General features: G+C 43.6%; 1 protein-coding gene across 1 annotated transcript in view; it reads left to right on the plus strand.

Annotated features, from left to right (window-relative positions):
• Positions 1-1,219: 1,219 nt before the first annotated feature.
• Positions 1,220-22,164, plus strand: part of kmt2ca (lysine (K)-specific methyltransferase 2Ca) — a gene marked incomplete in the record, with an annotated part of 129,497 nt that continues 108,552 nt past the window's right edge. The window contains 3 exon segments of the mRNA XM_048265884.1: positions 1,220-1,542; positions 6,887-7,072; positions 18,386-18,474. Coding sequence (XP_048121841.1) covers positions 1,490-1,542; positions 6,887-7,072; positions 18,386-18,474 — 328 coding nt within the window.

Genomic DNA, 22,164 nt, shown 5'->3' on the forward strand with positions numbered 1-22,164 from the left:
ACCAGTGGTCCCCGGACCACACTTTGAGAAACACTGCTGTAAACCATAGGCTACCACTTTCTTAACTGTATACTACTGTCTACACTGCACTATATGTCTTATATACTGTTTATACTGCACCACCTGTCTATACTGTGTAGATCACATTGCACTTTTCTGCTTTTTGGTACTTCTGGTTAGACGCAAACTGCATTTTGTTGTCTCTGTACTTGTACTCTGCACTATGACAATAAAGTTGAATCTAGTCTAATACATTCACTCTTTCCCTGTATGCACTTTCTCTCCTAACACACGTGTATCCTTAACACGCATTTTCATTCACTCGCTATCTCTCTCTCTCTCTCTCTCTCTCTCTCTCTCTCTCTCTCTCACTCACACACACACACACACACACACAGATGACTCTGTGGGAGGATAGAAGAGGAGTTGGAGAGGAGGAGTAGCCTCAGCATCAGTAACACACTGTCCTTTCAGACAGTGGGCTCTCTTTTCAGCCCTCAGCCTCATTTCCTCCAGCACCTGGGCTGCTTTGGACCTCCTCCATGCCGTCCTTGACCTCCAGTAAACCCCCAATTCCCAGCCACAGGAACACTGTCTGGCGCTAAGGATGATTTCACATAAAAGGCTGTCTTTCTCTTCAGAAGTGAGAGATACTTTTGTGGTTCTATACACACAATTGGCTCTGGTTTATTTAGCCTTCATTTAGACTTGGCTATAGGCCTATACTATTAAGATATAGGCTAGAGTATAAATGACCACTGGATAATAGGCCCAAGCTGCACATGGAAATATTGGGTGTCTCGCATATGTTTTTACCTCATCTGTTTTTAAATCTTCTGTTTGTAAATCATATGGAAAGTGAAATGAGGAAGACCGTGATCTGTGATCTTGGCACACTGCCTTGTATTTTGTGAACTAATCCTTATTTGTCAGTTATAACTTTGTGTTGTTATTCATGAATACATTAACTAAAATGTGTATATTGGTTTTGACGTTAGTTTTTCTTGCCACGGTGTAGTAGAAATGAGAAGGCCATTAGTTCAGATTTGATGTCGAATAACTGACAGACCTGCGTAAAATAGTGGTGCGTAATAAGGAAACGGTCCGGTTCGCACAGTTTAGAAACTCCAGTGCCAGACTTTACGACTGATAGATGATGACTGTAAAGGCTTTTTACCTAACGAGTGCCCTGATGTAGTCATCCGCAGGGTCAGTAAGACTTTCTTATTGCATGCAACTACTTCCGTTTGCGCTTTATGTAAAAACAGACTGTATAGGGGCAGCTCTTTTCAGTAGCGGTCGTCTCTTTTTTTATTCCGCGCAATATGAATGTGTCAATAACAGCGCTTGATTGGGTCTATTTAACAGAGAGACGTTGACAGGTAGTACTCCGGTCTCTCTTAAACATGGCCACCATGATGGAGTAAATGCTACAACTTTAAATTTCAGATTTTTGAGGAAAACTATTTTTTTCTCTTCTCTACAAGGAATGTTTCGTCCGAATATACCTTACCAAACATCACATCTATATGAAAGCTTTGGGTAAACTTTCCTATTGGATTACGTTTTGATATAAGTTGGCTGGAACCTGGAAAGGAAAAAAAAGAATTGCATCAATTCCGTAAGCATTTTCGTGTCTTTCGATTGTTTCAAACGCTTTATGTACCGCCTGTGACCATTTCTCCTGAGCGGATATGGGTTTGTAATGTCGCATATTCTGGCAAGTTGAGAAGATGTTACCACTGGGATGTAGAAAATCGGGCTTTTAATGTGTTTTCCTATGTTCGCATAGGCGGCTGGAAAGTGATCCAGTAATTTGGGGAGGATCGCCGTTGTCTACATAAGACAGACTATCGCTGTGCCTGGTTTATGAAGACGCGTTTTAGGAGTTGAGTGTTGGTGTTTCTGTATGTTGAGGAACCGCCGAAGCCCACCCGGTTCTTTCGGCATTAATTTTGATTTGGGGAGAGAAGGAGCGAGCGACACCCCCAACCCCCACCCTCGTACTAAACGAAAGTATTGCGTTTCTCTTATGGCACTAAAGGTCATGAAGACAGTGCCACCAAACTTCTAGGGTCTAAAAGGTAAGTTATTACTTATTACCACACTGAAATAGGCTACTCTGAAAGTAAGTTCTCATCGTTTGTGTTGAGTCCTCACCCGCGCGCTGAGTGGTCATATCGTGTGGCCGCTCTGTGGCAGCAAGCGGGTTATGGGTTCCTGTAGATGGTTCGGCCATAGCTTACTTTTTCATAGGCTACGTGTTTACTCAAAACCCGAGCTAACGTAGGTTTTCTTTGTTGCTTCTGGTATATTTATAAGTTTATGGGCTCGGTAGTTTTGTCGAGCTTGCTGTCCATTAAGTAGCCTATGTTGCGTTTTAACCAAGCTCTTATATAATGTAACTAATTCTAGAAGTTCTCCATGAAGTGTGTAGGCCTATGAGAACCTTATGTAGTGTGATCTAATACTCAGAGTTCATTACGGCATATTACACCTTTTAAAAACAAACAATTAAGCACATCTGTAGCCTACTGTGGCCTTGGTTAGCTCTAGGCTCTCTCAACCTTCAGTAACAATATCGGAACTGCCTATCCCTCATAGGCTATGGCTACAGAGCATTTCCCCGTGTTTTTTAGACTAGACACAATAGTCAGCCTGGCAATTTGTGCGGTTTTTGCTACCATTGCTTTGTATCTTGGAGTAGTCAAACAGCCTATAGCCTACTTGGCTACACCATACATGAATTGGTCCAATTAGCAGTCAATGGAGAATTATTATTATTTCATTTATTTGGCTTATGTTGTGTTAATCTAACATCAGATAAAACAAACCTAAGATAATTTCCCAATAGTACTGCAAATTATGTTTAGGTAGCATAGATCACAGCTGTCACTTCATAAGTTAAAAAAAGGGGGCAGGGTGTTGATTTGTTTGAAAGCAAATGATCATTTGCAGTGAACAATAAATGTCCTGGTGACACTTGGTAAACTTTACCATTTTCCCAGTTTTGTCAGAGAGATGGATTTGGAGGTAAATGAGGAGACGTGTTGCGCAAAAGCCTGTAGTGCTCAAGCAACCTTAGAAAGAGCACACAAATGAAGCCCATCTGACTTAAACGGGTTGAATACTCTTTTCATTTCTGACAGTCATTATAGCATTGCCGTGCAGAATGATCCAGCTGAGAGTGTTTGGAATCATACACCTACTCATGGTCTGCTGAAGTGGTTAGCAGGGGTGATGTTCTTGAACCTATGGCAAAGCTGGAAAGAATTTAGTCTTAAACACAGGTGGAAAGGGACTGTGTTGATGGCTGGAATCACTTCTGCTTAAAACCGTCTACATTGTCCTTTAGTGAATAATCTACTCCTAGCTATGTTCTGTGGGGAGCGTGTCACTGACCTTGTCTTGGTTGAAGAAGTGATTTCTATGTGTCTAAGGAAGGGTAAGGATAGGGAACGACTCAAAGTAACTTGCAACAGACAGATCAACTTCTGTCAGTGACCGACTGCTTTTGTGGAGGTAAGTCAGATGGATGGAGGACTACAGGAGACTGTGGAGATCGGAGAATCAAAATGGTCTCAGTGCCCCCAGTTGACCGAGCAAAGGAAAACAAGGAGATGTTGTGGAACCAACAGGTGTTCACTGAGGTAGAGGAGGCTGCTTCCATGCAGATATCATTACCACCAACCAGGACTTCACCATGCCCTGAGCAATTAGGCCTAGAAGGAGTTAACACATTTCAAATTCCAGGCAGACAGTGTTGTAAGTTTTGTATGTAAACAACATTTTGAACCACAGTCTAAACGATTTCCCCAGCAGTAACACTAATGAGGTAAATAGTTTGAGAAATTTGGATTCTGTAGTCTCCATCAGATCTGATAACCTCAAGTGTTTTGTTGGTTAAGCTTAGTTCACAATTCAAGATGGCTTCCATCTTAACTTTCACAACAAATGTCACATCGGAACCGTGATGGTTATAAGTACTGTTTTAAGCATAATTCTGTATATAGGTTTAAATACTAGTCTACCTAGCAATCAAGAAGCCTTTTTGTAAGTTGAACATAATCATATTTCTTGGGGTCATTGAGACATGCCATGTTGTGAGTCTACATGTTCCCTGCTGTGTTGCATTTTAATAAACCTGAAGAGACATCCATCCTATAAAGGACTTTGCCACCTTGAGTAACTTGTGATTCATCACTATCAAGTTAACTCTGACCTTTCTGAGAATTGAGGTCACACCTTTCAGGAAAAGTTCATCTCAGTTTTACTCATATGAAACAAAATGGGGCACCGTTCAAGATTCAATTTTCCATCATTTTATACAAAAGTGTTCGGTAATAATAATGACTTTCAGTTTGTAGCCACACATGTTTCAAAAAGAGTATTTAAACCTCACTTTAGAAACCTGGGTAGACCTGTATGATAATGATTCGTAATTACAAGGGATACAAGGGATACAAGGAAGTTTATTGTCACATGCATATAGTTACTGGAAGTAAGAAATGCAGTGAAATTATGTCTGGTGTCAGCCTATTTGTTTTATTTCAGCCTAATTGATTTATCATGTCATTATTATGTCATCAAGTCCACACTGACTCTGACATCTGATATATTTTTGTTTTTAGTATATGCTGGCCTTGTATGTCAATGTGTTGTGTTTGCCCTTGAGATGTTGCCCATACAGATATGGTGAGTGTAAAGATTAAAACAGCCTACGCCTTTTATTGAACAGCTGTTGGAACTAAGAGAAATAATACAGGAAAGTTTGAAAAGGCAGTGGGCTTCAGTATCACTGCCCTTACGTGAAACAACATGATTTTACATTTGGCTCTATAGATCTCATACCCATCTTGAAATACGCAAAGCCAGGTACCTAGTTTCTCTACAAAATGTTCAATATAAAAAGATTGGGCTTTTAGGTAGACTGAACGGACTTTTCCCCCCTCAGTCTTTGCGGGAAATCTGAAGGCAGTCTGCTTGTGAGCCCTCCCGTGGAGTACAGCCAAGCTAACTTCAGTTCAGATAAGAGAGGGAAAGAGAGAGTGAGAGAGAGAGGGATTGTGTGTGTGTGTAAAAGAGAGAGCAGAAGAGGGACTAAATGAGACCAATGTTCCTCCTCTCTGATTGGCCAGGACACTATAGCTAGCCACAGCGACTGGGGGTGTGGCCACCCAGGGCCACGCAGATTCCCTGGAGTGACAGGGGAGGGAGAGCATTCCGAGAGTAAACAAGCTTGTGTTCGAGCCATGCACACAGACATCACGCCACACACTTTGCTGCACTTAACGCTGAGTTTAAGGTGTACTTTCTTTAGTCTACAAAGTTTAATTCAAGGTTGAAAGAGAAAGGTAGAAGCGGAGGGGGACTACACTGCTAACTCCTTGACATGCTTTTGGATGTGAAAATCAGTTTGGCTGCTTGCTTATACTATGGGAAAGTATATGTGAGTTGCTTGCACTTGTGAAATTGTCACAATGCCACTATAGTCAATCCTGCAGATGCTCTCAAAGTGTATCAAAACTAATTTTACTGTATGCTGATGTATTTTTTTTGACATTTTGGCCATTATGATCTACACTGTTATAGTTGCTAAAAGTCTAATTTAGGGGCACACAGTTAAAATAGTTAAGAAGAGGAGGTAGGCTGTATAAAGATAGCCAGCGGTGACGTTCAAGGCTCGATGAGAGCTCTGGTTAAATCAACATTTTAAAATCTCGAGCATTTATGCAGACACCATGGGATGCACCAAGGGGTTTCTTTCTTTTCCATTTTTTTCCTGCCCCACAACCTCCCCAGCCCCCCTGCGTCTCTCTGCTTTCCACAGCATGACTGTGCTGAAAAAAAAAATCTAAATTAATTTAAGCAGCGCTCCACAGAGAGCCGAAGCGCCACGCGGAGCCCAGAGCTGCCTCTCCCCAAAGCTCATCTGCCCACAGCTGCTGCCAGTGTCACGGCCTCACTACCCCCCCTCTCTCCTTCCTTCCCTCCCTCCTCCAGTGTCTCCATTCAGTCTTTCTACTGTTTTCTCCCTCTCTACTTTCTCCCTTTTTTGCTTTCTTTTTCTGTGTCTCTTTTTCCTCATCAGTCGTGTTTTAGCCCCAATGTTTCCTTGTGTTCTTACCTCCTGCTCCCTTCTTTCTTGGGTCTTTCCTTGACTCTTCCTCTCTCACAGTGATTGTGTTTCCTCACTCTTTTTGCCATATTTCCTGTTTCTTTCACCAGTTAGTCCTTGTTTCTGCTCAACCAGTCCTTATGCACTCCTCTGTCCAACTTTGTTCCCCCTGTGTATTACTATCCACCAAGCCTGATCAAAGCCTTGGTCGCTGAATATGTGTCTGGCACACAAGAGTGAGTAGTTATGCCCCTCTGTCGCTGTTGTCAACAGCGATGGAATGATGTAATATTGGGTTAGTCTTGAGGGGCAGTGTTGCCGCTTAGCACCAGTACTCAAGCTTGTACTGCTGCTGCATGTTTTCGGCTTGCTTTTCAGATTTTCTCTGGAAGGACAGTAGTATTGGAACTAAACCAAGTATCTCTCCTCACTTCAGGATTGAGGAAAAAATATTTTGACCACCTGGCATATCCGTTAATGGTTTGATGAATAGTCCCGTTGCTGAAGTACTTGGCTAGACCTCCATTGCTGGAGAATCATTTCTTTACTGTCAATTTGTATTGTCAACTTTTGGGATTCAGATAGACATTAGCAGCTTGTTGTCACGGAGTGCCCTGAGGGCCCTCTTCCCAGCCTGTCTACCATAAATGTACCTACAGCATTCACTGTCTGTCTGCGACAAATTCCCATGATGATGGAGCCTAAAAAGCTGGTTTTGACTCCATTTAGCTGATGCTGGCTGTTTCTTGTGTCTCTCCCCCCCCACAGAATGTCATCAGAGGACAAGAGTCTGGAGCCCTCTGACCAAGGACAGTCTCCTCCCCTGAGCAGTGCTGAGGCCACGCCCATTGGGGCCACGCCCTCGGGGAGTCCAGCCCCCAGTGACCGTCGTCCCCGAGGCCGGCCTCGTAAGGATGCGGGCTCTGCCATTCATGGGCCCAGACCCAAAAGGAAGTGAGTGTGTTTTGGTCCTTTACACTGCTTGTTGTGTGCTGGTGGGTCTGCTCTGTTATTGATGTGCTCCCCCTCACACTTTTGACCTTGCTCTTCCTCCTCGCTGCCTCATTGCCTTTCGCTATTTCTCTGTATCTTCTTCTCTCTTTTGCTGTCTCCCTTTGAGTAACTTTGTTGCTCTCTTTCCCCTCCACATAAATTCAACACTCTCAACACTCTCATTGTGTCTTTGGTAGCCAAGGGTGCTGTTGTTTGGAGGAGGTTGTCTGCTGAGATTTTTATATATATATATATATATATATATATATATATATATATATATATATATATATATATATATATATATATATATATATATATATATACACACACCCTGTATATATAGCAACTAATAGCTGACGTTAATTTGAGCACTATTTTCTTGTTTTTCTATTCCATGCACTATGCCCTGAATGTATTTAGTTGTTGCATGGTTGGCTGTTGCAAATGTGTGACTTGATGATTAAGTGATCTTTTCCCCTGGCCTGTTAGTCATAATTTTTTCATAATCATAGATCACCCAACCCCCAAACCTTACATTCACCGAATCAATTCATTAAGCACCATGAATTATTAAATCTCTGAGCATTTAAATCTGGCACTGTGCTGCCTCCAATGACTAATCTGAGGAGATGTGTGGATTTATGCTAAGGCTGCTGGGCTGCCTAAAGTAACCTTACTGCTGCTGGTGAAAGTTTAAAGCTGGTGTGCGTGTGTGTGTGTGTGTGTGTGCGCGCGCGTGCGTGTGTGTGTGCGTGCCTGCACAGGGTGGGCGAGTGGGGCGTCACGAAGCAGGAAGTAGAGCAGAGCCGATGGCTGAGATGGGTCTGAAGGAGACTCTTGAGTGTACTGAGGTGCATTAGCATGGAAGAAGTGCTTGGAGAAGCTCGCAAAGAGATTCTGCCTGGAAACCAGCAATCACTTTTCTTACCCTCCTACTCCTGCTCCTATAACATCTCTACTGCCATGCCTGTATTTTTATTCAACGCATTTTGTTAATTTGCGAAAGTTAGCACATTAAACACACAAGTAAAAGAAAACAAAAGATTGTGGTGATATTAGGTTTAATAGTGTCCTTATCATTGAGACATTGATACCATTTACAATTTGAGAACAGAAAATAGATGAACTAATAGAGAATTTCTGTTTATTTTTTGGGCCTTTCACACCAAGAGTGATCACTATAACGATAAAGGCAAACAAGTATCACTTGCTAACAGCGTCCACACATAAACGGCATTAGGAACGATATATTTGCTGATCACTTTCAGAACGATTTTTAGAACAATAAAAAGTGGACAGCCAATCAAAATCCATCAAATTTTCACATTCACATAAATCACATAAATCACATTCATCAACAGCAGGAGAGACTTTCCTTATCGCTGGTCAGTTTGGACACTAACATCATTATAGTTAATTACAATAACATTAATTAACATTACATTCACGTTCAAATTTACAGTTTATAATAAAGTAAGATCCAAAAAAAAGATTTATAGATTAAATACAATGAACAGAATAAAAATCAAATTGTGTCTCTGTAGGGAAAAATTCATTAGTTAAAAACAAGGTAAACAGATGAGTGTTAAGACGCTGTTTGAAGATCGCAAAACTATTGCTAAACTGAAAAACACTAGGTAAATCATTAAACCAACGAGGAATCACAGAAGGATAGAGTCTTGACTGTGACATCTTACAGTCTATACCAGGCATGTAATTGAAGTGTTCCGATCGTGGAGTGTCTGCTGCAACAATTAGCTTCCACTATAATCAATGGAACTGGCTACACTTGATGTTGTGGTGGTGTGTACATTCAAAAAATTAGACCAGTCCTATAACACAATTTTTACACTCTGTGAGTGGAGCGTCTCAATTGCGACCCATTGTAGCCGAGCTGTTAGTGTTGATGGAAGGCCGACATAGCAGATGCTCATCAGAGGACCGCAGGGGGCGAGAGGGGACGTAGAGCTGGATCATGGAAATTAAGATGGCAAGGTGTAGATCCAGTAAGCGTCCTATAGGCCGGAGTGAGGGATTTGAATTGAAATACTCTATATCTGTTTGTTTGGTTTGTTAATTAAGGTCTGGGGTGATTGCATCATGTCCAGTGGAAAAAAACCCACACATAAATATAAACAAATGAATGGCGGGGACCTTTTGTGAAGGAGCAGTCTTGCAGAAGTAGCTTGGGGCCTCCTCTTTCAGATCGAGTGACACTCCTCAAATAAGCAGTGGCGATATAGGCCAGATTAAACCGGTATCCGACACCACACAGGTACAGTGGGGCTGTGCCGAGACTTCTCCGGGATTGTTTACGATGTCTACAGGTGCCATGAGTGTCTCAGCTGAGGAGAAAGGATCCTTACGTTATGGGTCTTTGAGATGGAAGGTTCTAGAACCTTTTCCACATTATGCTGAAAACAAGTAGCCTTCATGGCCTCTATCAGCTGAGACCAGTCACATGGTTTCTGAACATAATCATGAAGCCAAGGGTTGCAGAAGAATAGGAATGACATATTGAATACCTATAGACCCTTTCAAGAGTTCCATTATCAGCATCATAGTTGGCCCCACAAGACTTCTTTTTTAACATTCCATATGTTATTTTAATGCAGAGGAAGTAGATTGGGGCCCAAATAGAATGTTCAAGCATTGTTTTTGTTTTTATTGTTGAAAGGGTCTATACCTAAAAATGACAATGTTTTACTGGTTGTGTTTGTCTCGCATGGATGTTGTCTTTGGAAGGTGTCTGTCAACATAACAGGGGAAGTAGGGTGGTGTAGGTTTGTTAACCACAGTGGCAGCTCTTGGTGTCGTTACTCTCCTGTCTCCATAGGGACTGTATGGTATACCATGTGATCTTATGCATTGTGCTTCTGGTAAGGCTGAAAAGGTCTTAATTTTGTTTATTTTGGGTGAAATTAATGTTGGCCTTCTATTTGTAAGGTGTACATGGCAGCAGGTGTGTTCAGTTTTTCTAGTCCACGCATGGGGTGGGGGTTGTGGTGGGAGCACTAGCAATACCACATTGCAGGCCGCAGTGGGGGCAGGGGCGAATATCTTGAGCTTTAGCTGTGGCTCTACAACCAAGCTGCCGGTTGGGAAGCCAGCACTCAGTGCTGACCGGGCCTGTTGCAAGAATGCGCTGACCGTAGTTCTAAGACTCGACTGCAGGGGACTGTTTCAGTCACATCATTGTTTTTTTTCTGCCTGCGACACACTTTCATTTTTTCCCCCCACTGCACAGCCTTAGCAACGTCCTCATTTCGTAATAGTTATGTGCTCATCGGTGCAATCACAAAAAGCAAATAGCCAAAACACTTTTTTTTTTGGTTTGTTTTTGTTTAAGTCACTAACCTGTGTTGTAAGCATGTGCAACAGATGTGACTGGTTCCTCCTCTATGCGCGAGTCAGTACCGAGAGAAGGAAAGTGGAGGGAAATAGCCGATGCTGCTCGTGTAATCGCATGGAGCTGCTGGTTGGACTCTCAACTGTAAACCAGGCAGAAGTGCTATGGTTCCTGGCTTCAGGCAAACTGGGTGGGCAAGAAAGAGTTAAACTGCGTGCAGCGAAACTAGCAGGGCAGGACTGAAGGGGGGTGTGCCCTGGGCCTCATCCACAGAATCCATGTCGGGTTTTTGGTCCCGCCCACCGTGCTGGAACTACTTGCTCTGAGGGTTTTTTTTTTTTTTTTTTCCCTTTCCCTTTTTCCCCCTCTTTCACTCTATCGCTCATTCTCGCTCGTTCTCTGCTCCGTTTTCCTCCGTTTCTTAGTGAGAAGCTATCGTGGGGCCAAGTTGTTGTGGGAAGGTGGTGGGAGGTTGGAGGAATAGGCTCGCTTTTTATTTTACAGCCTGACAGCCTGACCTCAGAAGCTATTGATTTCTTTTTAGGCAAGCTCAGCATAACACATTTGTGTGATTAAAAAGTAAAAAATACTGCCATTCTCATGTTAATTCCCCAGTTTTCAGAGATAATACATTGATGATAAATGACACAAAAGCACCACAGACCTCTGCTTTTTTCTTCCTTCTTTTTCTTGTCAATCTACATATGTCTCTACAAGGAAATGTGTTGTCAGTGGAGATGCAGGAAGCCAAAGTTTTTGAGTGTCTTGCCCAAGTCTTCTGACTGAAGTCCCCAAGAGTATTTGGTCCCTGGCACCCATCAGTTTGATATGTGGAAGACATCCCCAGTGTTGGTTCCCTGAAGGACTATCCTGACCTTCTCTCAGGCTTGAGCTCAGCAGAAAGGTGTTTGTTTGCCTTCGGCCCGCTGGTTAGGCCACATCCCACCCCTTGTTTACTTCGCAGCCCTTCCCTCCCCGACAGAGATGAGGGGTACACGTTAAATCAATTTAGACTGCCCTGTTTAACAAAAGCGTGGATTGTGGAGCAGCACACAAGCATGGGCCATGCATAATGCAGAGCATGTCTAACTGTGTGAAAAGCAAGGAGCCATGTTCTCTTTTTTTTTCTCAACTCTCCTTTTTTGCTTTTCTTCTTTTCCCTTTGTCTCTGCAGCCTCTAATGGGATGGGTTGATGCATGATTCTGTATTCGTTGATGCATGAGTTGATCCAGACCAGTTGGAGGCCAGATTAAAACAACTAGAGAGCAAGAGGAATAAAAGCTAGCTTGAGTCATAACTTTCACTTATTCCACAGAAAAGGGTCTTATGGTCAAATCTTGCCATAACTAGTTGACCAGGTTTAACAACTGGTGAGCAAACAATCCATTTGGTACTACATGAAAAGAATTATGTAGCTCAAGTACTTAACAGAGTTAAGCGTGATGTATTGTGAAGGACACTTTGATGTTGATGTATAGGATTTTGCTACCCTGGAAATCCAGAGTTCTCGCGAGAGCACAATGGAATTGTCTCTGCGAGACACTGGCAAAGAGCAATGATGCACTTTACTTTTACCCCAACATTCCGGAAAACCAGCTAAACTGATGAAGACCGCGTTGGAGGACAGTACACATTGGTCGTAGTGTTATCCGATTGCGTCGAAGTCCGAAATAATTCAGAGTAAACATGGTTTAGTGTTTATCCAATTGCGTGCAGTGAGATTTTTAAATGCATGCTTGTTGCCGCCCCTTGGGTTGGGCCATTACATTGTTCTTTGCCAGACCCTTAATCTTTCTAGATGATCAGGGTCTGGATTTTCCAGGCTAGTATTTTGCCACAGTTTTTTGCATTTTTATATTTCTGAGATGGACCCAGGACTTGCATCAGCTGTCAGTGTTTTGTGTGCTGTCCTGAGGGTATATGACTGTGTACTGAGTTTTTTTTTTCAGCATGTCTTATTTGTGTTTACTGGTACAGACTGATCCAAAAGACTTATGTGGCTACTTGTGTGTATTCACACCTTCATTGAATTTGGAAGTGTTAAAGATGGCCAATATGGATTTTTAACACCTGTGCTTATGTACTGACAGTAATTTGACATCAATATTGTAGAACGTTTCTGGTTGTATCTCTTATTTACGTTTGTTTGTGCATTGCACAGTGGAACATTGGTATTGATGTTAATAAATATGTGATTGACAAACTACTGAAAATGGTAGGTTTTCAGTCTTTGCACTGACTTCAAATTCCATGGAAACAGCTGGTCCGAAGTCTTCAATCGGAATGATGTCAATCTGACTGAGATACAGTACAAGTCTGAATGTAAACGAGGCTACTGCTACTATCTCCCTTCCTTTTCCCCTCTGTTTCCCAACTCGTTATTTTATATAGGCCTACACATGGACAGGGATCCATGCTGTTATCTATCGAAATAAAAGTGATGTGTTCAGATCCACTCTTCATGTTCTTGTACTCATTTTACTGAGTGCTTGCCTTCCATGGTGACCTCAGCGCTGGCATACGGTTAGATGTAATGAAGAGCTGACCTACACCAGTCCAGGCTGTCCTGTTGTCTCTTGCCCTGGGGTGTGAGTTTGGAAGAAATCTCTGGGTCTTTGGACCTGATGCTCTACTAGTTTTCCACCAGAGCTGTGGCTAACTGTTCTACCTGGCATTTTCCACTCAAATTGTAAACATTGGGACATTAGAACAGGTCATTATGAGGGCTGCATTGGATATTGGCGTGGGACACATCAGAATGGAGGGCGGTGGTGGTGGTGGTGGTGCTTTGTGGTGACCTGTGGTAAACCTGTCCCAGGCAGCAGCACAATGGCCTGCATTTTCAATGATGTAGGTCATTGATCAGCGCGCAGGGCGCTAGGCCAGCCGGCTGCAGCAGGATCCGTCTCTACTCAGAAACCCAACCCTGGACATCTGATGCTCTCCTCTTCCCCCATGCTGCATTGTGCCAGTGGTGAGGGGGTGGGTAGTTTGGGGGGAGGGGGGGGCATGGGGTTGGTGGAGCAGGGGTGGCAGTGGGAAGCAGGGAGAAGGAGAGAACAACCCCACAGGCCCTGGACAAAGCCCTTGCTATCCCCGAAGCTCGGGCTTATATTTTTAACCCGTTCGTCGTGCTTGGCGGCTCGTCTCTAATGGAAGCTAAATATATCTCTTCTGGACGAGTGCCCCTGGACAGTTGACTTGAGAGGGCCGCCCTGCGTTAGATTTATCTCCTGCCTGCTCTCTGCGTGTCCTCGGCCATTGCTCCGCCACCATTCTCCTTGGTTACTGAGATGTGGGGCAGATAATGCCCAGTCTGGGGAAATGTCCTTTAAACAGGGATTGTGTGTGTGTGTGTGTGACTCATAACATGGTACCCTGTCTACTGTAGTTTGGGTCAAGCTATCAAAGGATGGAGTTTGAACGTTATGCAATTCATATCTTGCTCATTTATTGGTGAAGGAGTTGACCGCAGCCGGAAGAGCTAGATTCATGTAGCTCAGACAAGTATAGGAACGAGACATTTTACCTCACGTATGGCCAACCTCTTACGTGTATGTGTTACTTAATATTCATTTTTTATACAAACCAAGACGGCGGATTCCTAAAGAAACGCAAGCACACACACCATACGTTTATCTAAATTATTTATGTACCAAAAATTACATTTTATCGTGACTCGAAAGAGTGTTGTAAGGCTGTCATAAAGAGTGTTGTAAGGCTGTGTGGAATTTTGAATTGCTGACGAGAATTCTCGGGCTAACCGTATGTGCTGTGAGAAAGGTTGGGAATAAGCACCCACCAGCCCAGCACTAAACTCCGAGCGTGGTAAACAAAATATTGTGCGGATATTTCAGGCAGTAAAAGCCCTGGTAAGAACCAAGCTAGATTTTGTTCAAATCTACACACCTATGGCTACTGAAAAATGTAAGGTTAATTTAGCAAATGTTATTTTGAAGTGTTAAAAAACATTGTTGTTTTAGAATTTTCGAACGAAATCGTTGGTAATTAGCACGTTTACGATATAATGCAGAATTGTACATCTGCCCCTGCTGCAGAGTGAGAACACTTGGACCTTCAGGAAGCTATGTTTGTTCAGTCATTTGCTTGAGTGGCTGAAGGGGACACATGCTGGCTAGGAGCTGGAGTAACCATTTTTCCGCATCAACATTCATCTCACTCCCTCACTCCCTCACTCCCTCACTCTCTCACTCACTTGCTCGCTCTCTCACTCTCTCACTCTCTCACACTCTTTCTCTTCTCTTTCTCTAGTCCTTCTTCCCCTATCAGTATCTTTCTGTTGGGCCACTTCTGCACTCTGTGCTTTCTGTCCATTCTCTCTCCTTTCCTTTCTGCTCTCTGCTCTGTTTTCCCCCCCTCTCCTCTGAATGTCCGTTTCTTTTTGTGCCGCTGCCCCTCTTTCACTCCCTTCTCTGCGCTCTGTCTCTTCCCCCTTCTCCCCCTGCCTCGGCTCAGCCAAACCTTCACTGGCTTCTCTTCAGAGGCGGCTGAACTGTCCATCCGTATTCCTCTGTGACTTGTTTTCCTTCACCCCAGTAACGGTTCAGTCTCTTTTACCCAGCATGCTCGGCACGCCTGACTGGCAGATCAGTGGAAGCTTGAAGGTTGAAAGCAGATGAATGAAATGTTGTGCCTGGTAGTGGTGGAGGGGGGTGTCTACAGACACTCTTGGTTTAGTCATCTAGCAAGCGTCTGAATTTCTGCTCAGTGCTCGTATGTGCAAATTTGCTGATGAACTGTAACTGGTCTAGCATATTAAGGGATAATAAGGTTGGTGTGCAACCATTGGGTGTTGAGTTGATGTTTAGATGAGATTTGTGTAATATTATGGAATGGAATAATTTAGATGACCTGGGATGTATGTGTATGCAATGTGTGGGTGTGTGGGTAAGAGGTAGGATGGAATGTAGGGCATTTGTTGAATGGTTTGGTTAGTGTTGTCTGAAAAGGTTGGGTAGAGTAGGAGTAGAATTGCTTTGGTGTATGGATTGTCTCCAATGGTGGACATTTATTCCATGGCATATTTGTATGGCTTGTAATAACTGATTTTCAGTGGTGAACATGGCTCGAGTATTGGGTTTGGTATGTGTTGTGGACATATGTTGCAGCTTGTGTCGATTGGGTGGATAGTAAGGATGCAACAGTATACGGTGTATTATCGTACCAAACGATATGCCCCCCCACGGTTCGATGGCAGACATGAACCGCGAGAAGTTGGTAGATCTGTCTACTGTCTATAATACTGTCTATAATGGAGCAAAGCCCTGATAGGTTGATGTGCTCTGTATGCAAATTAGTTCAACAAACAGCTGACTGCTCTAACGTGATTGGACTGAGCTTAGCAAGAGACAGAGAGACACGTTTGAAAAGGTCACCCACTATAAGGAATATTTAGAATTTCAGTACAGACTGAAGACTGTAAAGTTTAAACAAACAAAGTAGACTAGGCCTACAGCCCACAAGCATTAGGCCTACTTTGCTAATGCAGTCGGAGCGGGCGCTTCTATGTTTAACGTGATGTAGCCTATTGCCCAGCCGGATTCGTTGTTAGTAGCCTGCAACAAGAATCCATTTCTCTCATTGTTGCTTGTCAACAACAATTTGCAATTAAATATACAAAATAATTGTTGTTCGCTACCAAGACTCATGTCTTTCAAATGTATTTAAAGTGAAACTAGGCAGTTTAATGGGTTCCTCCGGCCCATTCTTCCCACATTTCATGGGAATTCGGCTGGTAGCTTGGCATCGTCCTTATAGCACCAACAACTTGCTTAATATCTCCCAGATAGTACAATAATAATAAAAGCTGGAGATTCACATTCGCGGGTGTACTTGGTTACTGCCTCAGGATTCTGTCACAATGTAAAACGTATTACAATGTCAGTTATATTCAACAATATCAGTAATGTCCACGGACGCACTTTCGCCTTTGACTACATTTATAATTTTTCCGAATATAGGTCCCATGGCAAACAGAAGGGGTGGGACTTCTGCTGAGCACAATTTAAAATAGATTGACACAGGGGCGCCCCAGCTCTCTCCACTGATAGTTCGAACAAAGCAGTTGAAAACTACCCTAGTTAGGCTAAAATCTAAGCCAAGTCAGTCAGTCACACTACCAGTTTTGTCTATAGTTCATTGTTTATCAGTGGGTTTTTTATATTAAAATAACAAAACCGTATCGTTGTCGTGGCCCACAAACCGTGATGCATACCGAACCGTGGGCACACTGTACCTTTGCATCCCTAGTGGATAGAGCTTGCGTCTAACCAATGTGGGGGCCTTGCCATTTTGTACTATTTGCATAGAAGAGAGGTACCCAAGCATTGGTGTCATGGAGTGAAGCAGAAGTCCGTAAACTAGGTTAAAAGGGAACATGGAGCTGTTGATGATGAAGGGATGGAGAGATGAGAGAGCGAAAATCTGAGTGCCAGTGCCTGGGGTCATTCTTCCACTCGACTGAACGTGAGTGAGGGCTCAGTTCCCCTCCATCCCCCCCAACCCCCTCCGGCTCCTTCCACACCCAAAGGGCTCTGACAGTCCTAGTGAAGGAACCAGCATCAAGAAGTTGGGTTTCTCACTGAGGGAACGTCACTCTCTTTCTTTCTTTCTTTCTCTCTCTCTCTCTCTCTCTCTCTCTCTCTCTCTCTCTCTCTCTCTCTCTCTCTCTCTCTCTCTCTCTCTCTCTCTCTGTCTCCTCTAAAATACACATGCTGTCTCTACATCTCTATTGCCTTAGTTCAGTCTCTGTTCTCTCCTGGAGTTGCTGTTTACTCTAGCACTGCCTCCTGCCTCTCTTGCTTGTCTCCCACCCTTAGTCAGTCTCGTTCTCGTCCATGCCTCTCTCTCTCTCTCTCTCTCTCTCTCTCTCTCTCTCTCTCTCTCTTTTCTCTCTCTCCCTCCCTCCTTCTCTTCCTGTTGGTGCGCTCTTCTGATGTGCTGGCAGGCCTGGCCGCGTCTGTTAAAAAAAAAAAAAAGACTCAATGTAGTCACCATGGTGACGAGCAGCTGAGCGCTAGCTGCAGGCCGTGCCGTGCCGCTCTGCCATTGGCTGGCGCTTTGGGCTGTGACACCAGTGTTGACAGTATTTGTTAATGGGGGTGGTGGTGGTGGTGGTAGTGGTGGCAGCTTGGAGTGAGCTGGCAGGTTGATAGTAGGTGTACAAGGAAAAACAGAGAGACAGAAAAAGAGAAATGGGGAGAGCTGATAGTGAAACCATGATAGAGAAAGAGCCGAGTGGGAGGTTCTGAAACTGAATTGCCCATCCACTGAAGTTGGCTAGGGCATATGCCGAATGTGCTTATTGTGCAGTAGCTAGCCATGTAGGAGCGTAGAGAGAATGTGTATGTGGTTGTGGCGCTTGTGAGCAGAGACGGATGTTGGAGAATGCATAGCGATCGTGGAGCCTTGTGTGACACCCTTCAGCAGGAAGTGTGCTTGATGGTTCCCACAACACCGCCACAAGCGCGCAACATCTATACTTCTGCTAACACTGCACACACACACACACACACTTTTCTGTTGGGTGGTGTTGATGGCACTGTTGGGTTACGTGGTTGCTGCACTCTGTGTGTGTGTGTGTGTGGTGGCGGCCTGCTCCACTGAAGTATGTAGCATTGATGACTGGATGGCCCTCCCCTGCAGCAGCAACAGCTTTGTCTAAGCCATGGCACTTCTCAAGGCTTATAGCCTCCAGATATGACACACTTTCTTCAGTTTTCTTTTTCTCTTTTGCTAGAAGGTTTCTTTGGCTTTAAGAATATTGAAAATGCTTTTCAACTGGGCTTTGAATACTCTGCTTCATAACCTTGCTCCAAGTGGCTTTTCATTCATTCTCATTTAGGCTAAATCAAGATTGTGTGTGTGTGTGTGTGTGTGTGTGTGTGTGTACACGTATTAGGTCGCGCAGTCGAGGTCGGGCGCAGGCAGATGATGAGGACAGCATGGATGGCAGTGAGCCTGCAGACACAGAGCCTCTTCAGGACATGGGTAAGTCTCTCTCTCTTTCTCTCTCTCTCTCTCTTTTTCCCTCTCTCTATCTGTCTCTCTCTCTCTCTCTCTCTCTCTCTCTCTCTCTCTCTCTCTCTCTCTCCCTCTCTCTCTCTTTTTTCTCCTGAAGCATAAGGTTCATTTTATCAGTACAAACCTCTTGGTCTTAAGGGTCATACATCATCTGCTCTCAGAGTTGGCTCTGTTTATATTGGTTATAATGAGAAATGAACTAACTTCTGCATATATCTTACATTATAGCCTATGCAAGTGGCCCATGCAGTTGTGACCATTTATATTTGTGTGTATGTGTACACAAGTAATCAAATGTGATAGACCAAACCCACCATGTTTGTGTAAATGTAATTTGTTTGTCTTTTTTACGATTAGATTTCTTTAAACATTGGCAAGAAATATACTGATTTGTCTAATTGTAACCAAAGCAATTTGTCTAAGGTGATCGCGAGCCATCAGCCAGCTAACCTGCTAGCGTTAGCCCATTAGTAAGCTAATTTCCCACGAAGAAGGCTGCTTGTTGCCGAAGATAGACCACAGTTAGCAATCCATAGCAGTGTGATCGGTTGTTCTAGGACGTTGATTGGACATATTCTACATTGTCAACACCCTTGAAATATAGGGCAAGCAGGCCAATCAATCACAGTTGTTGCTGTCTGCATTTCTCGGATAGTTACTTTTCTAGGGAGTTGTGCATCAGACTGGCAAATCACCACATAGATTCTATACAGAAGCCTAAATTGGCTTTAGGATGGACAAGTGGGATGCTGTCACTGGCAGTGCTGTAATGAGGTGTGTTGGACATGAACAATTCTTTGTAGTGTTGCTGTAGCATGAGGAGTGATAAGATAGCTTTGGTAGGATCAGGAGGGGCATTTGGATGGGGATGTCTTCATGTTGAACACATCTGTGCTAATGTTCTGTTTTAGCCAATCTGTCAGTGGTCGATCGGCATCTTTCTTGCTTCAGGTTTTTATGAGGAAAAAATGTTTGCAAAGTTTAACACACACACACACACACACTTGCGCACGCACACACACACACACACACAGTTGCACACATGTGTGTATACTCTCTGGAGTGCGCTTAGCAGCCCATGTCTGTGGCGTTGTCAGAGGGGGGCGGAGGATGACTTATGTCTCCTGAAAGCTTTTAATGTCTCATCCTCTCCCCGTCTCCTCCTGGAAACTCACTGCAGCACCACACAGCACAGCCCCACCAAGCCCCAGCCCAGCACAGTGGCTACCCTGCAAACAATGCAGTTTAACACAGACCAAAACAGCACGGCACAAAGCAGCCTAAACTGATCCAACGCAGCACAGTGTAACTAACCTAACCTAGTGTAGTAATTTCCCATGTATGAACCACATCTGTGTATTAACCACAGTGCCTAATAGTGATCCGAATCAGAAAATAAAGATATAAGAAGAATAAAGAAAAGAAATGCATTCCCATGTATAGCCTGCCCCATGTATTAACTTCATAGCTGAAGAAATGTAGTGAAATCAAGGTATAAACCTTGGTTAATAGTCTGGAAATTACGGTAAAGTACAATACAGCTCATCCCCATCTAATCTAGTACAGGGCAGCCTGACTTATAGAACACGTCATATCACTGGCCACCCTGATGGTAGTTCAACATGACACCTGCTTATCGGGACAGTGCATAAAACCCAGCCTAATAAGTTTCTCTCGTGTTTGGCTTGGTTCAGAACAATAAGACATGGTTTTAACTCGTCCTGTTCTAGTTTATCATCGCATAGCAGTAGTCCAAAACCTCAGCTTGTAGATGTTCGGCTAGTCTGGTTTGACATGGCACTCGGCCTGTAATACTGCCAAGGCAATATTCCTTAAATGCAAGTTATGAATGTCCCTCCTTCACCCTGTGTCTTCCTTCTTAATGCGAGATGTTCTGTAGCAATTTTGCGTCATGCATGTTGTAGTGTTTCTGTCTTCTCTTACTGAGAAGAGGAAAGAGGAAGAGGCCGTGGCGACGAGTGGGGGAGGGGACAGTGGCATGGTTGTGTGTGTGTGTGTGTGTGTGTGTGTGTGGGGTGTCCGCTACTTCCTGACTGACTTAAGAGGCGTTGCTATTGCTTCTAACAATGCCAGTTCGGCTGCTGGGGGCAACTCAAACCTCCCACTTTCTGAAGCTCCCAGTCCACAATCCCCTTACACACACACACACACAGGGAGTGAGTGAGTGGGGCAGGCGAGGTGTAAGCCCCTCAGGGCTAAGGTTTGGTGTGTGTGAGCGTGTTTGGCCACCAGCAATAGCCTCATTAGCATCAGCTGGCCTGGTGCTCTCCCTCATGGCAGCGCTGTCCACAGACCAGTGACATAACCACGAACACACACAAGGACCCCAACCCCCCTTGAAGTGTCTGGCTGCCTGTGTAAGGTGAAATTTAATCACACACACACACACACACACACACACAAGCATTTGTGTAAGCGCACACACATTCTTTAGATGACTCAATCATAGTTGCAACACGTGATTAGTCCCCCCCCACCCACCCATGCTGAAGCGGCTTTTGGAGATTAATTTCCTGGCTATTAACTACATTCTGAGGTTTGCTCGCTAGAGCCAATGGGAATTTCTGAAAGAGAGTGGTCTTAGAAAGACTTTTTTTAGAAATTATTATTATTATTATTATTATTTCCCAGACGAGACCAGAAGAAGACCGCATTCTTCAGCCTAGGAGTAGGTAGCTTGTCTCATCCATCCATCCACTCATGTGCCCATGCTTCACCCTTCCCTATCCTATCCTCGCTCATCTGTCTCGTCTTTATTATTGTTTCTATTTCTATTATCTCCTATTTATTTACAATTTTACCAGTTTTTTACCATATATATACTATATTGTTGTTTTTCTTATTTTTTCAAGTCTTTTCCTCATTGTCACTCTTATGTAGATGGCATTGCCTGGCTTGCCACTGCTGCAGGGATATACTTTTGTGTCTAGACAATGCTGGACTGCAGGAGAGCACAGTGTCTGCACAGCGGGGATGCTGAGGGATCCTGGGATATATTTACACACACTCCATCCTCCCTCCCTCCCTCTCATCTAGAGCTCTGGAAGTTTCTTTAATGAGCTGCTGAGGAATTACTTCCGGGCCAGCGCCCAGCACATCTCTCTTTTTTTTTTTTTTTTTTTTTTTTTTTTTTTTACATTTATTTTCATTTTGAAGTAGGTCTGGGTCAGAGTTTATGGAAGCGGGGCTGTAGAATGAGTTGTATATTTAGTATTTAATTGCAAAAACATCCAATCCCCCTTTCAGATGTACACCATAGGGATGATAAGATTCACAGTTTTACATCGGTGCATCAGCATAAAATTTAACAATGTTATGGCCCCAATTAAATAAAGCGTGTAATGCTGAGATGCAGTTTGGGGTGAACTTGGCATGCATCATTTTTGCATAGGGCCTCCACTCATAATTTAGACATAGTAATTGGTAAAGGCTGTATGCTTTTGTTGTTACCTCCAAGAAAGTTATATTTTCGGTATTTGACTGTACCAGTAGTTTACACAAAAACTACCTGCTTGGTTTTCATGAATTTCAGTGTGAAGGTATAGCGTGGGCCAAGGAAGAACCCATTACATTTTGCAATGGCTCTGATTCATGGGATGACTCAATGTATTTAGTTTCATTTTTGCTAACGTTGTG

Source organism: Alosa alosa, chromosome 16 (assembly GCF_017589495.1).
Source record: "Alosa alosa isolate M-15738 ecotype Scorff River chromosome 16, AALO_Geno_1.1, whole genome shotgun sequence".
Classification (NCBI taxonomy): domain Eukaryota; kingdom Metazoa; phylum Chordata; class Actinopteri; order Clupeiformes; family Clupeidae; genus Alosa; species Alosa alosa.